The sequence below is a fragment of the Danio rerio genome, chromosome 21 (genome assembly GCF_052040795.2).
Source record: "Danio rerio strain M-AB ecotype USA chromosome 21, GRCz13ab, whole genome shotgun sequence".
Classification (NCBI taxonomy): Eukaryota; Metazoa; Chordata; class Actinopteri; order Cypriniformes; family Danionidae; genus Danio; species Danio rerio.
This window is the reverse complement of record NC_141041.1, coordinates 5,553,864-5,568,247: the sequence shown is the minus strand read 5'-3', so window position 1 is coordinate 5,568,247 and position 14,384 is coordinate 5,553,864. Positions and strand designations below refer to the sequence as shown.

General features: G+C 39.6%; 1 protein-coding gene and 1 long non-coding RNA gene across 4 annotated transcripts in view; both read right to left on the bottom strand.

Annotated features, from left to right (window-relative positions):
- Positions 1-776: 776 nt before the first annotated feature.
- On the bottom strand, positions 777-2,726 carry LOC147838718 (uncharacterized). Its single transcript, XR_015519907.1, has 2 exons — positions 1,928-2,726; positions 777-1,850 (listed from the first exon to the last, which is right to left on the bottom strand). It is a non-coding gene; the product is annotated as an uncharacterized LOC147838718 (long non-coding RNA).
- A 2,148-nt stretch (positions 2,727-4,874) lies between these two features.
- Positions 4,875-14,384, bottom strand: part of b3galt9 (beta-1,3-galactosyltransferase 9) — a 28,198-nt gene continuing 18,688 nt past the window's right edge. Inside the window, exons 1-3 of one of the 3 annotated variants that reach the window (XM_087300567.1) lie at positions 11,514-11,652; positions 7,363-8,458; positions 4,875-5,380 (exon numbers count right to left, since the gene is read on the bottom strand). In XM_087300567.1, coding sequence (XP_087156693.1) covers positions 5,304-5,380; positions 7,363-8,458; positions 11,514-11,519 — 1,179 coding nt within the window. In that variant the 5' untranslated portion in view covers positions 11,520-11,652 and the 3' untranslated portion in view covers positions 4,875-5,303. Of the gene's footprint in view, positions 8,459-11,513; positions 11,719-14,384 lie in introns of those variants that run through there. The other 2 variants (XM_087300569.1, XM_087300568.1) reach the window with 2 other exon arrangements.

Genomic DNA, 14,384 nt, shown 5'->3' with positions numbered 1-14,384 from the left:
TGATTACAATAGTCAATTACATGGTAGTGTGCTATTAATGCATTTGGGTACTGAGTGATTGCCCGCATTCTCCACCACTTTACTTGAACGTATCACAGTGCATTATGGGATTGTCTTCTCTATTAAGCATGCATGTGATATTGGTCAGTGCTTAAGGAGTGTGCATATATCTAAGATTGAGGCTCACTAGGATTTTGCAACGAGCCCTTTTCCCTCCTCTCTCAACCTGTCATTCCTTGTGCCTATTTCTGTTTCATTCTCAGTCTTCGTCTCTGATATTGTCAGTCAGCACTTTTCAAACTGTCTCCAGGGCAATGTGAAACCTCTCTCTTCCTAGTTTATTTTGCCAATCTCTCTCTCTCTCTCTCTCTTTCTCTCTCTCTCTTTCTCCCTGTCTCATGGCAGGGTCAGGACTAACAGAGTATAATAAAGCACAACAGATTTAAAATGCATGTTTTTCTCAGGTTTGAATATATACATGACTAAATAGAAATATACAGTAACTTAGAGAAAATAAAGACTAGTGCAGATGTTCTACTATTGATATTAGAGGATTGATTTTTTTGCTGCTGCTTGCATTTGAAAAAAAGAAAACAAAACGAACAAAAAAAAAAAACAAAGACATTAATAATAATGTCCTAAAAGTGCCAGTGACAGGGGTGCCGCGTGCTGTGGGTGTTTTTTCACTAGCGGATTTTCTAGCAGAATATAGACTATTTATCATTCATATTAAAGCAATAGCGCCTCCTGCTGGTGTGACTGCTAGTATGTAACTGGTTGAGTAAAAAAAAAAAGTATGTGTAAAATGTTAGAAATCTCTTTTGGTGGAATTTTTGTACCTTATTTATTACTACTACTAATGATGAATTTAAAAGTGGCATCGCTAAAATGTTTTCGGTTTGTTTTAATTTTGTTTAATTTGAAAGCTTGTACATTTATCCTTTTTGTATGTGCTCATTTTGTAATAAAAACTGTTGAAATGCTTAAACGGTTGTTTTCGTTCCTTCATTTTCCTTCAGCTTATAGTCTCTTTATTTATCAGAGGTCGCCACAGCAGAATGAACCGCCAACTTTATTAATTTTCCTTCAGTTTATAGTCTCTTTAATTACCAGAGGTCGCCACAGCAGAATAAACCGCTAACTTTATTAATTTTCCTTCAGCTTAGTCCAGGGGTGTCCAAACTTGGTCCTGAATGGCCGGTGTCCTGCAGAGTTTGGTTCCAACTTGCTTCAACACAACTGCTAGGAAGTTTCTAGTATATCTAGTAAGAGCTTGATTAGCTGGTTCAGGTGTGTTTGATTAGGGTTGGAACTAAACTCTCCAGGACACCGGCCCTCCAGGACCAAGTTTGGACACCACTGGCTTAGTCCCTTTATTTATCAGGGGTCGCCACAGTGAAATGAACCGCCAACTTCATTCATTTATTCATTTTCCTTCGGCTTAGTTCCTTTATTTACCAGGGGTCGCCACAGCAGAATGAACCGCTAACAATATTCATTCATTCATTCATTTTTCTTCGGCTTAGTCCCTTTATTTATCAGGGGTTGCCACTGAGGAATGAACCTCTAACTTAATTAATTTTCCTTCAGCTTAGTTCCTTTATTTATCAGGGGTCGCCACAGCAGAATGAACTGTCAACTTCATTCATTCATTTCCCTTCGGCTTAATAACTTTATTTATCAGGGGCCGCCACAGCAAAATTCCCGCCACCTTCATTCATTCATTTCCCTTCAGCTAAATCCCTTTATTTATCAGGGGTCGCCACAGCGGAACGAACCACCAACTTCATTCATTGACTTTTTTTTGGCTTTGTTCCTTTATTTATCAGGGGTCACCACAATGGAATGAACTGCCAACTTCATTCATTCATTCATTTTCCTTCAGCTTAGACCCTTTATCATCAGTGGTCGCCACAGATGAATGAACTGCCAACTTATCTGGCATATGTTTTACACAGCAGTTGCCCTTCCAGCTGCAACCCAGTGCTGGGAAACATCCGTACACACTCATTCACACTCATACACTCCGGCCAATTTAGTTTATTCAATTCATCCACAGCACAGGTATTTGGACTGTGCGGGAAACCGGAGCACCTGGAGGTAACCCACGCCAACATGGGGAGAACATGCAAACTCCACATAGAAATGCCAACTGACTCGAACCAGCAACCTTCTTGCTGTGAGGCGAGGTGAGTGTTGAGCCACCATGTCACCCCTAAATATTTGTTTTGTGTTATGCATTTACTCAAGGTCATTCTGTTTTTCTGTCATATTTCTATACAGCCTATCCAGCTGAAACTGCTGGCATCTGGTTTTACGTTTTTTTTTCTCTATCTGATCAAAGAGGACGTGTGCGAAAAAAGTAGTGTGTTTTATTTATTGAGGACTGAAAAATTGTTGGATATTTTGGAAGGTTAGTTCATGCATCTTAACACTAGAGGGCCAAACAACCCTTTTTGTAAAGTCTTTAAAAAAATAAATTCATATTCATAATGCAGATTCTCCTAATATTATGTGAAATTTGTTTACATATACAGTTGAAGTCAGAATTATTAGCCCCCCCTGAATTACTATCACCCGTTTATTTTTTTTCCCCCAATTTCGTTTTAATGGAGGGAAGATTGTTTCAACCCATTTCTAAACTTAATAGTTTTAATAACTCATTTCTAATAACTGATTTATTTTATCTTTTCCATGATGACAGTAAATAATATTTGACTAGATATATGTATGTATATATATATATATATATATGAAATCAGAATGTTTAGCTAATTTATTTTTCGATAGTCTACAGAACTATCTTAATAACTGTATTTAACTGGAGAGCGAAAATGATGGAGAGGGTTGGGGCGAATGCCTTGAACACAGAGATCGTAATTTCTAATTTGACGTAACCTGTTACCTTTTATTGCTGAGCCACAAAAAAGCAAACTGAAATTAAATGTTTCAATTAAATGCAGTAAATGAATCAGATTTTTTAAAATGTAAATACTGTCACTGATGACAGATGGAGGACTATGCAGAAGACATCTGCAAGCAAATCAAGACAAAAGTAGCGGAATTCTGTCGAAAATTATTCTTTTGTTTATACTATAATTTTTATCCTAAAATGAAAAAAAGACTGTATTAGTTAAAATAAAGCAATGTTTTCTAGTCATTTTTATTTAACTATGGCTCATTAACCTCAATTAAGTTTTTTTTTTAGCCCTTCATAATAATATGTTTGGGCACCCATGAGATGAATATATATATATATATATATATATATATATATATATATATATATATATATATATATATATATATATATATATATATATATATAGTAGGTACGAAAAGTATTCAGACCACCTTATATTTTTCACAGTTTTATTGCTGCCATTTGCTAAATTATTTAAGTTCATTTTTAAGTAATTAATGAACACACAGAATCCTTTAATGACAGAAAAACACAGAATTGATGACATTTTTGCTGATTTATTAAAAAAGAAAAACTGAAATATCACATGATCATAAGTATTCAGACCCTTTGCTGTGACACTCATGTTTAACATAATGGTGCTGTCCATTATGGATCATTCCACTCCTCCATTTGAGTCCAGCTGTGTTTGATAATACTGATTAGACTTGATTAAGGAAGCCACACACCTGTCTATATCAGACCTCATAGCTCGCAATGCATGTCAGAGCAGATGAGAATCATAAGGTTTAAGGAAGTACCTGAAGAGCTCAGAGACAGAATTGTGGCAGTGCACAGATCTGGCCAATGTTACAAAACATTTCTGCTGCATTTAAGGTTCCTAAGAGCACGGTGGCCTCCATAATGCTTAAATGAAAGACGTTTGGGAATGACCAGAACCCTTCCTAGCTCTGGCCAGACAGAGCCATCAGAAGAGAAGAGCCTTGTTGGGAAAGGTTAAGAACAACCCAAAGATCGCTGAGCTCCAGAGATGCAGTCAGGAGATGGGAGATAGTCGTAGTTAGTGAACCATCACTGCAGCCCTCCACCAGTCAGGGCTTTATAGCAGAGTGGCCCGATAGAAAACTCTCCTCAGTGCAAGACACAATAAAAAACACCTGAAGGACTCCAAGATGGTGAGAAATTAAGATTCACTGGTCTGATTAGACCAAGAAAGAACTTTTTGGCTTTAATTCCAAGCGGTATGTGGGGAGAAAACCAGGCACTGCTCATCACCTGTCCAATTCAGTCCCAACTGTGAAGCATGGTGGGGGCAGCATCATGCAGTGGGGGTGTTCTTCAGCTGCAGGGACAGGAAGACTGGTTGCAATTTAAGGGAAAGATGAATGCAGCAAGTGCAGGGATATCCTGGATGAAAACCTTCTCCAGAGTGCTCTGAACCTCAGACTGGGCCAAAAATTTTCCTTCCAACAACACGGTGACCCTGAGCACACAGCTAAAATAACGCAGTGGCTTCACAACAACTCTGTGACTGTTCTTGAATGGCCCAGCCAGAGCCCTGAATAAACACAATTGAGCATCTCTGGAAAGACCTAAAATGCTTGTCCACCAACGTTTACCATCGAGCCTGACCGAATTGGAGAAGATCCTCAAATACAGGCGTGTAAAACTTGTTGCATTTTTCCCAAAAAAAAAACCTCATAGCTGTATTAGATTAAAAGGATGCTTCTACCAAATACTGAACAAAGGGTCTGAATACTTGAGACCATGAGATATTTTAGTTTTTCTTTTTTAATAAATCTGTGAAAATGTCATCAATTCTGTGTTTTTCTGTTAATATGGGCTGCTGCCGTGTGCACATTGAGAAAATAAAAGAACATTTAGTAAATGGCTGCAATATAACAAAGAGTGGAAAGAAAAACGAAAATATACAGAGAGAAAAACAAGTGTGTCTGTCACCTGCCGAGTTCGTTTATTTGAATAATTTATTAATTACATTACATTTATCTTTTACCGAAGTTATAAATAATTCACTCTCACTTTCTATCTTCTAACACTGCTGTATATATGACACAGAAGACCTCAGACACATGAAATGGTGTTTTCAGTCTAGTAAATGTAAAACAGAAATATTTTGCAACACTATAAATGATGTCTTGACTGTTACTTTTGATCTTTTTTATGCATTCTTGCTTAGTATAAAAATAAATTGCCCCTAGACAATTTCATTACAGTCTAAACGACTCTAAAAAGAGAGCGAATCTACTCAAAACATCACTTCCTCACAGTTGAGTACCATGTTTCAATAGGGAAAACAAATACAATGGAAGTAAATAGTTAAGAGTTTACAACCTTCTTCAAAATATCTTCTGTGTTCAACTTAATAAAAAAAATAAAAAATCTCAAACTGGTATGGACTGATTTCACGCGGCCGCCATTTTAAAAGTGAAAGCGAGGCTGCGGTGGAAAAAAAACCCGGAAGTATCACCAGAAGTCACACAGGAGCGTTGGTCGCAATTGGCGTATTGAGTACCTGGCTGTATATCTTATCAGTGAAGAAAAAGTGACACAAATTTATAATATTACCGCTTTCCGAGTGACCCGAAGATCCGTTCTGAATGAATAGTGAAAACAATAAAGTTATATCGGAAATCATTTTCAGCTAAGGGAAATGGCACTAGTTAGCTAACGTTATCTTCTTCAAACACAAGTTCAACCACAGTGCAACCACAGACAAGCGATCTGCTAATGAATCAATTGATCTTCATGGTTTTAAAAAGCTCCAGTGTCTGTGTATCTTTGTTTGCACTGGATGAAGAGTGGTGAACTGATGACCTTCAGGGCCAATCACAATCATTTCTGTTGAGCACTGGTGAATGCTATGTCACATCAGCAGCATTTAAGAATGCGCTCAACCGCGTTTAAATGTTAGCAGGAAATAGACGTTTTTACAATTTTTGTACCGTGACAACACTACAGCGTCCCCACAGTGTTTATGTGGTTCCATGAACTTACACCTAGTAGGACACTCAAGCTTATTACTCTTAAAAAGATTATGATTTTGTTTGATGCCTAATAGGGATTTCCCGATCAGGTTTTTTTGCCCTCGAGTCTGAGTCATTTGATTTTGAGAATCTACCAAAACTCAATCCGATACCCAAAAGCAAAAGAAATCCAGGGTTTTCTACAAAGATGAATGGCAGGTCACTTATTGCGATCATTTCTGCTATCTTGGCTGTGATGTCTTGTGCCTTCGTGTTGTCATGGGGCACTTTTCTACCCTCTTCAAACTGAAATTCAGTTCCTGTGGTGTTTTATGAAATTCAGTTCCTGTGGTGTCTTATCAGGTTTCTTGTTTTAAAAGTAGCCTTTTCCTTTCCACTACTTGCAATCCCAAAATTATATATCTCAGTTTGCTGTGGCAATGTTGTCGTCATCAACTTTATAATACCTCCAGAACGCAGACATACTCCCGCTTCAAGCTGCTACCATGTTCTACTTTGCCGGCATTTAACCAATAGCGTCTCTGCAACAAAGTGATTTCATGCCGCATGCGTTGCCGTTTCTGTGTGAAGTGAAGAAAGCGGTCTAACTCTGTGCCTCCGCATAACTATATGTTACAAAATAATGAGAATATATATTCATATGTATTTGAGTCCGGGCGAGGCAGTGGCACAGTAGGTAGTGCTGTCGCCTCACAGCAAGAAGGTCGCTGGTTCAAACCTTGTGTTGGCGTTTCTGTGTGGAGTTTGCATGTTCTCCCTGCCTTCGCATGGGTTTCCTCCGGGTGCTCCGGTTTCCCCCACTGTCCAAAGACATGTGGTACAGGTGAATTGGGTAGGCTAAATTGTCCGTAGTGTTTGAGTGTGTGTGTGGATGTTTCCCAGAGATGGGTTGCAGCTGGAAGGGCATCCGCTGCGTAAAAACTTGCTGGATAAGTTGGCGGTTCATTCCGCTGTGGCGACCCCGGATTAATAAAGGGACTTTGCCCACAAGAAAATGAATGAATATTTGAGTCCTGATTGGGAGGAAACGTCCGATTCAGATCCGGTCTGAAACCACGTGATCGGGCTCGATTTCTGATCACGTGATCGGATCTGGACATCCCTAATATGCTCTTAATAGTTTAAATCAAACTTAACTGAATGATATTAAAGTGATGTTAACACCATATCTGCATTTTGAAATCGCGGCAACGGCATGTTGTTGCAATGTTTCTTCCCACCGCAGCCTCACTTTCATGTTTTAAAATGGCAGTCGCTTGAAATAAGCGCATTAGAACAAGTTAAGGGTGAGTAAATGATGGCAAATTTTTCCCTTTTGGGTGAAATGCCTCTTTAAATACTAAAACAGATCCATTTTAATACTTAATTTTTGTCAAATTCAATATTTGCAGCAATCTACGCAGCTAAAGAGGCACACTCACATTCATCCCTGGCTGTATTCATTATTCAGAAAGGAGAGTTTATCCAGGTAGGTCATTGCTTTGCACACTACCAAACTATAATAGGTCTTGAGCATGCCACAGCTCCTCCCCTTCCCCACCCCTAAATCCCGCCAGGCTATGCCCATTTGCCTCACTCCCATCCCGGCAGAGCTGAACAGGAAGTTGTAACAGCAGGGGTTATAGCGAATGTGTCTGTTGCCAGAAAAGCGAGCGCTGTGAGTGGCCACCACACCTGCCCGTCTTGCGCACAGGCCAATCAGAATGTCAGAGGGCAGGGGTAATGATGCATCCTCAGCTGCGACGTAAATTTTTCTCACCACGTCTTGAGATAGAAGGAACGCTGGGCCGGAGCAGTAGTCAGGGAGGTATTTATCAGGATACACCTGATAGGGTAGGTAATGTGGCTTATCGGGGTCTCTCTCAGGTGCGGCCCGATGGATGACCCTACCGAGATAAAGGTCATCTGGGTGCGTTCTCAATCCTAGTAAGTATGACGTAAGCGCGGGAAGGTTTAAATACACAGAATCCTCAGAAAGAATGATAAATCGGGCTTGCGGGCAAAAATGTAGGATCCATTTTAGTGCCATTTTAACTTGGTCCCAATGTCCTCCCTGCCAGTCTCCTCTTGAAATGCCTCCTTCAAACTGCACAATGTCACCATATCGTTCAGACTCCTCTTTTATTACTCCAAGCTCTGCCCCCAAGGGGGATGAGCTGAGAAAAAAAACTGTCCGTATGGCAACATTATGCACTACTGTCTGATTGGCCCATGAGTTTCTCACTGCCTCCCTTTGACTTGAATTTCCAGGTGAACTTAGGACAACTGTGAGGATGAGGAGGTCCAGATGAGGAAGGCAGGGCTCTGTGTTTATGGGATAGAGCTGTGAGGTGTTGACCCTAGGATCAGTCAGGTCTAGCTTGCGTGCCCGTTCTCGGACCTCAAGGACGAATCGGTCAGTGTACGCAGCAGGAGACGACTGCAGGAGAAACTCTTCCACTATGTCACCTCCAAAGAGCAGAGCGTGAAACAAGATGACATTACACAAGAGGAAGCACCACTGATGAGTCTGCAGCCGGAACACACAGATCTGATAGAGAGAGAGAGAGAGAGAGAGAAATATGACCAGATTATAGCATTAACTGCAGAGGAGAGCAAAATTACAGAACAATTTCTGAACACTTGATTTTTTTCAGAAATAATTTATTTTCACTTGTCATCCCTCAGGACATCAATAGTCTTTCTATTTTCTCACAGGACTTCCCTTGTCTTTCACAAGACATCACTAGTCTCTCTTGTCTCCCACAGAGCATGACTTTCTCAGAACATACCTAGCCTCTCACTAGTTTTTTACTAGTTTTCCCAGAACATCATTAGTCTTTCGCAGGACATTACTAGTCTCTCTTGTCTCTCACAGGACTTCACTTGTCTTTTACTAGTCTTTTTCAGGACATCACTAGTCTCTCACTAGTTTCTCACAGGACTTCATTTGTCTTTCTAGTCTGTCACAAAACATCTCTAGTCTCTTAAAGTATTTTACTAGTCCCTCACTAGTCTTTCTCAGAACATTCCTCTCGCTGGTCTTTTACTAGTTTTTCTCAGGACATCACTGGTCTCTTATAAGTTTTTTCCAGACTTCACTAGTGTTTCACTAGTCTTTCTCAGGACATCACTAGTCTTTTACTAGTCTTTCTCAAGACATCACTGGTCTTTTTCAGTACATCAGTAGTCTCTCACTAGTCTTTTCGAGACTTCACTAGTCTTTTACTAGTCTTTCTCAGGACATCACTGGTCTTTCACTAGTCTTGCTCAGGACATCACTAGTCTTTCTCAGGACATCACTAGTCACTCACTAGTCTTGCTCAGGTCATCACTAGCCTCTCACTAGTCTTGCTCAGGACATCACTAGTCTCCACTTGTCTTGCTCAGGACATCACTAGTCTCTCATTAGTCTTTCTCGAGACTTCACTAGTCTTTTACTAGTCTTTCTCAGGACATCACTAGTCTCTCACTAGTCTTTCTCAGGACATCACTAGTCTTTCACTAGTCTTTCTCAGGACATCACTAGTCTCTCACTAGTCTTGCTCAGGACATCACTAGTCTCTCATTAGTCTTTCTCGAGACTTCACTAGTCTTTCTCGGGACATCACTAGTCTTTTACTAGTCTTTCTCAAGACATCACTAGTCTTTTACTAGTCTTTCTCGGTACATCATTAGTCTCTCACTAGTCATTCTCGAGACTTCACTAGTCTTTTACTAGTCTTTCTTAGGACATCACTTGTCTTTCACTAGTCTTTGTTATGACATCACTAGTCTTTCTCAGGACATCACTAGTCTGTCACTAGTCTTGCTCAGGACATCACTAGTCTCTCTCTAGTCTTGCTCAGGACATCACTAGTCTCTCACTAGTCTTGCTCAGGACATCACTAGTCTCTCACTAGTCTTGCTCAGGACATCACTAGCCTCTCACTAGTCTTGCTCAGGACATCACTAGTCTCTCACTAGTCTTGCTCAGGACATCACTAGTCTCTCATTAGTCTTTCTCGAGACTTCACTAGTCTTTTACTAGTCTTTCTCAGGACATCACTAGTCTCACTAGTCTTTCTCAGGACATCACTAGTCTCTTATTAGTCTTTCTCGAGATTTCACTAGTCTTTTTCAAGACATCACTAGTCTTTCACTAGTCTTTCTCGAGACTTCCCTAGTCTTTCTCGGGACATCACTAGTCTTTTACTAGTCTTTCTCAAGACATCACTGGTCTTTCACTAGTCTTTCTTGAGATTTCACTAGTCTCTCACTAGTCTTTCTCGGTACATCATTAGTCTCTCACTAGTCATTCTCGAGACTTCACTAGTCTTTTACTAGTCTTTCTCAGGACATCACTGGTCTTTCATTAGTCTTTGTTATGACATCACTAGTCTTTCTCAGGACATCACTAGTCTGTCACTAGTCTTGCTTAGGACATCACTAGTCTCTCACTAGTCTTGCTCAGGACATCACTAGTCTCTCACTAGTCTTGCTCAGGACATCACTAGTCTGTCACTAGTCTTGCTCAGGACATCACTAGCCTCTCACTAGTCTTGCTCAGGGCATCACTAGTCTCTTACTAGTCTTGCTCAGGACATCACTAGTCTCACTAGTCTTTCTCAGGACATCACTAATCTCTTAGTCTTTCTCGAGACTTCACTACTCTTTTTCAAGTCATCACTAGTCTCTCACTAGTCTTTCTCGAGACTTCACTAGTCTTTCTCAGTACATCACTAGTCTCTCACTAGTCTTTCTCGAGACTTCACTAGTCTTTCTCAGTACATCACTAGTCTCGCACTAGTCTTTCTCAGTACACCACTAGTCTCTCACTAGTCTTTCTCAGTACACCACTAGTCTCTCATTAGTCTTTCTCAGGACATCACTAGTCTTTTTGAGAACATCACAAGACTCTTACTAGTCTATCTCAGAAGACCACGATTCTTTCTTAGGACATCACTGGACTCACTGGTCTTTCGCAGCACATTACTATTCTGTCTTGTTTCTTACTAGTCTCTCTCAGAACTTCACCAGTGTTTTAGGACAACCTTAGTCTCTCTAATATCTCATAGCACACAACTTTAATTGGTCTTTCACAGGACATCACTGGTTTCTCACTGACATCCCTAGTCACTCAGGACAAGATTAGCCACTCTAATATCTCATAGCCCATAATTAGTCTCTTACTAGTCGTTCACAAGACATCTGTAGTCTTTCAAAGTACATCACTCATCTGTAGTCTCTCACAGAACATCTATAGTCTCTTAGGTTTATCAGTCTTTCACAGACCATATCTAGTCTCTCAGGTCATCTGTAGTCTCTGAAAGTGCATCACATATTTCTTACTAGTCTTTTACAAGACATCACTTGTCTCTTGCCTGTTTCTCACAGGGCTTCACTTAGTCTTTTACAGCACAACACTAGTTCCCTGACTGTGAGGTTTTTATCCAGAACTTTGTCTCAGCCAGATATTTTCAGTCATGTTGGTTAATGTTTAAGCAGTAAACCAGCACACTAGCTGTCCACATTAAAGACCAGTATCCGAACACTGACAGTACAGACCAGAATATATTAGAACTGGTAGAAACAATGATAGCAACATTGGAAAAATATTAACTTACCTTCATGATGTTCAATAATTATGTCTTCCTTTCTCTTTTCTCTTCTATACCAGAGTTATTCTACTTCTTTTTCTTCAGGATTTTGCCTCACTAACCAATGTGTCTGCTGTTCACCTGGCTGCTGGTTCTTGTGTAAACTGACACCAGACAGGTAATGAAATATAACACAGCTCCGTCTCCACTGCGCAGAGATGTCCAGCTTCACCTGCAGTAATAATGGATGATGGCAGGATACATTACTCAACAACAAAAGCACACACAGACTGATGTTGCTGTCCTTGACCCATACAACTCTGTGCCTACAGAAAGTTTGTAGAAGTTTTGGAAGTACAAAATAAGTCACATGCATTCTTAAAGGAATAGTCCACCCCAAAATAAAATAAAAAATGTCAGAATTTACCCACCCTTTACTTGTTCCAAACCTGTTTGACTTTCTTTCTTTACCATTGACTTCCATCGTATTTGTTTTTCCTACTATGGAAGTCTTGATTTCAGCTTTCTACAAAATATCATTTATGTGTTCTTTTATTTTGCCTTCAACAATCTAAAGATGGGCGACATGGTGCCTTAGTGGTTTGCACTCGCCTCACAACAAGAAGGTCACTGGTTCGAGTCCCGGCTGGGATAGTTGACATTTCTGTGTGAAGTTTGCATGTTCTCCACGGGTGTTGCTAGGCCTATTTTAGAGGGGCTATATTTCTACTCAACCCCCCTAAAAGTTTTGCGATTAGCTCATAAGCTGTACACTAAATTATCCTCAAAGTCCCCTTTAAACTTGATATGAAGACGGTGGCAGAATTTGTCTCCTTCCTGTCTTTTGTTTTTCATTTGATCAGCAAACTATAGCCGTGGACAGCGAGAGAACGAGGTGTGTGTGTTTATCGATAAATTGTTATAAAATCTGCTTAATTGCAGTTCTTTGATATAAATAACCTTGTATCACCTGTATCCCAATGTCACGGAGGAGCAGTTAGGTTTTCTTGGCGTTCAGCTGTTTCCTCCAGCCAAAAGTGTGACTCTTAACAAACATTTCGCTATTTTTATTTCTAAATGAACTACCAATATTAAACACTTTACAGTTCGTGTGGCATTAACTATACCATAGTCTTACACAGAAAGGATTAAACACAGTGACAGAACCACTAGAGAATGTACTCGTTTAACTGTCACTAAGTCACTGAAAGAGATAGAAATATCAAGAGTTGTCTATTATTAAAAAGTACTTCTTATTTATTATTATAATTCAGATTGTGAAATATGTGAATTAGCCTGTAAGTTTAAAAATACATTTTTATATGTGGGCCATTTAACTAGAAAAGTGGCAGTTTATTTATTTAATACATGAAAACAAAGAATGTACTTAAAAATAAAAGAGGTTTTTACTACAGTAAACAGGTGGGTTGAGCCTATTTGGCTTATTCAGAACTCAAATGGTTGTGCCTGTCTCTGTAATACAATGGAATACTAGTATAGGACCCATATTAAACAAACTTTTAAAATTTTTAAGTCTATTACTTATAAATTACTACTTATAAATATAATATTAAGCTTTATATATATATATATATAAAGTGTTGGCATGGGTTTCCTCCGTGTGCTCTGGTTTCCCACACAAGTACAAACATGTGCGCTATTGGTGAATTGAACAAAGTAAATTGGCCATAGTGTATGTGTGTGAATAAGTGTGTATCGGTGTTTCCCAGTACTGGGTTGCAGCTGGAAGGGCATCCACTGTGTAAAACATATGCTCGATAAGTTGGCAGTTCATTCTGCTGTGGCGACCCCTGATGAATAAAAGGACTAAGCCAAAAAAAAATTAATGAATGAATAAATAATCTAAAGATCTTTACTATCTTTTTGAGCGTTGGAAAGGTAAAATTACATTTTTAAAGTAATTAGAGCCCACATACAAATACTACAGTAATTTATAGTAAATACTGGTGTTTTTTAACCAAACTATAGTAAAGTGTATTATACACTATATATTCTTATCATAAATGTGTTATTGAGTTCTACATCATACTGCGGCATTAACTATAGTGAACTGATAAACTGTTAAGTCCTGTTGTATACTTTTTAGTTTTTACGACAGTAAGCTGGTGTGTTGTAGTATAATATACCCTATAGTCAGGGGTGCCGCTGGCCTAAGCTTTTCACTCATCATAGCACACGTGCTGCTGATGATGTGACAATAAAAGTGATTTGATTTGGCCTCCAAAATCAAATCAAATAGAACCAGGATGAAAGTGTAGGACCAAGTTGGGGGATGAGTTTGTTGGCGGTGATCGCGGATGAAAGTGAAGAATGAGGGGAGGGGGGCATGGGAGATCGCAGATGAAAGTGAAGAGCGGGGGTGGGTGGAGGCAAAAGTTAAAAAATGACTCCGGTTAATAATGACTCTGGGGGCCCCCTAAATGTAGACTCTGGGGGCCCCCTTTGGCGGCGCCCCTGCCTATAGTTATAGAAAACTACAGTGTTGGGTAATTTCATGGTTTCCGCTACATTCATTCTTTCATGGCAGGGCGCCACTCCAAAATTCATCCCACCATGGCTACATTACAGCTTTTCATTCAAAACATTCAGTTGTTTTTTTAAAAATAGTGGGTGATAATCGCACCAAAACGTATTAAAAGGTAAATGAATTATAACAGCGCAAACTTTTCTATCACCGTAGTAGTGCTGTGCGTTGTTAGTTCAACCCTTTAAGGGTTACTTGCTGACTGACTGATTGGCTGACAGACGGGTGCGTGATGCGTGAGGCCAGCAAACACATTGTATAGCCGTTTCACTTCACTTCAGGACGCATTAATGCTGCTCTGCAGGTCTATTGGAAACATTCATAAATGTTCCCAGCTGAAGTAATAAATGTTA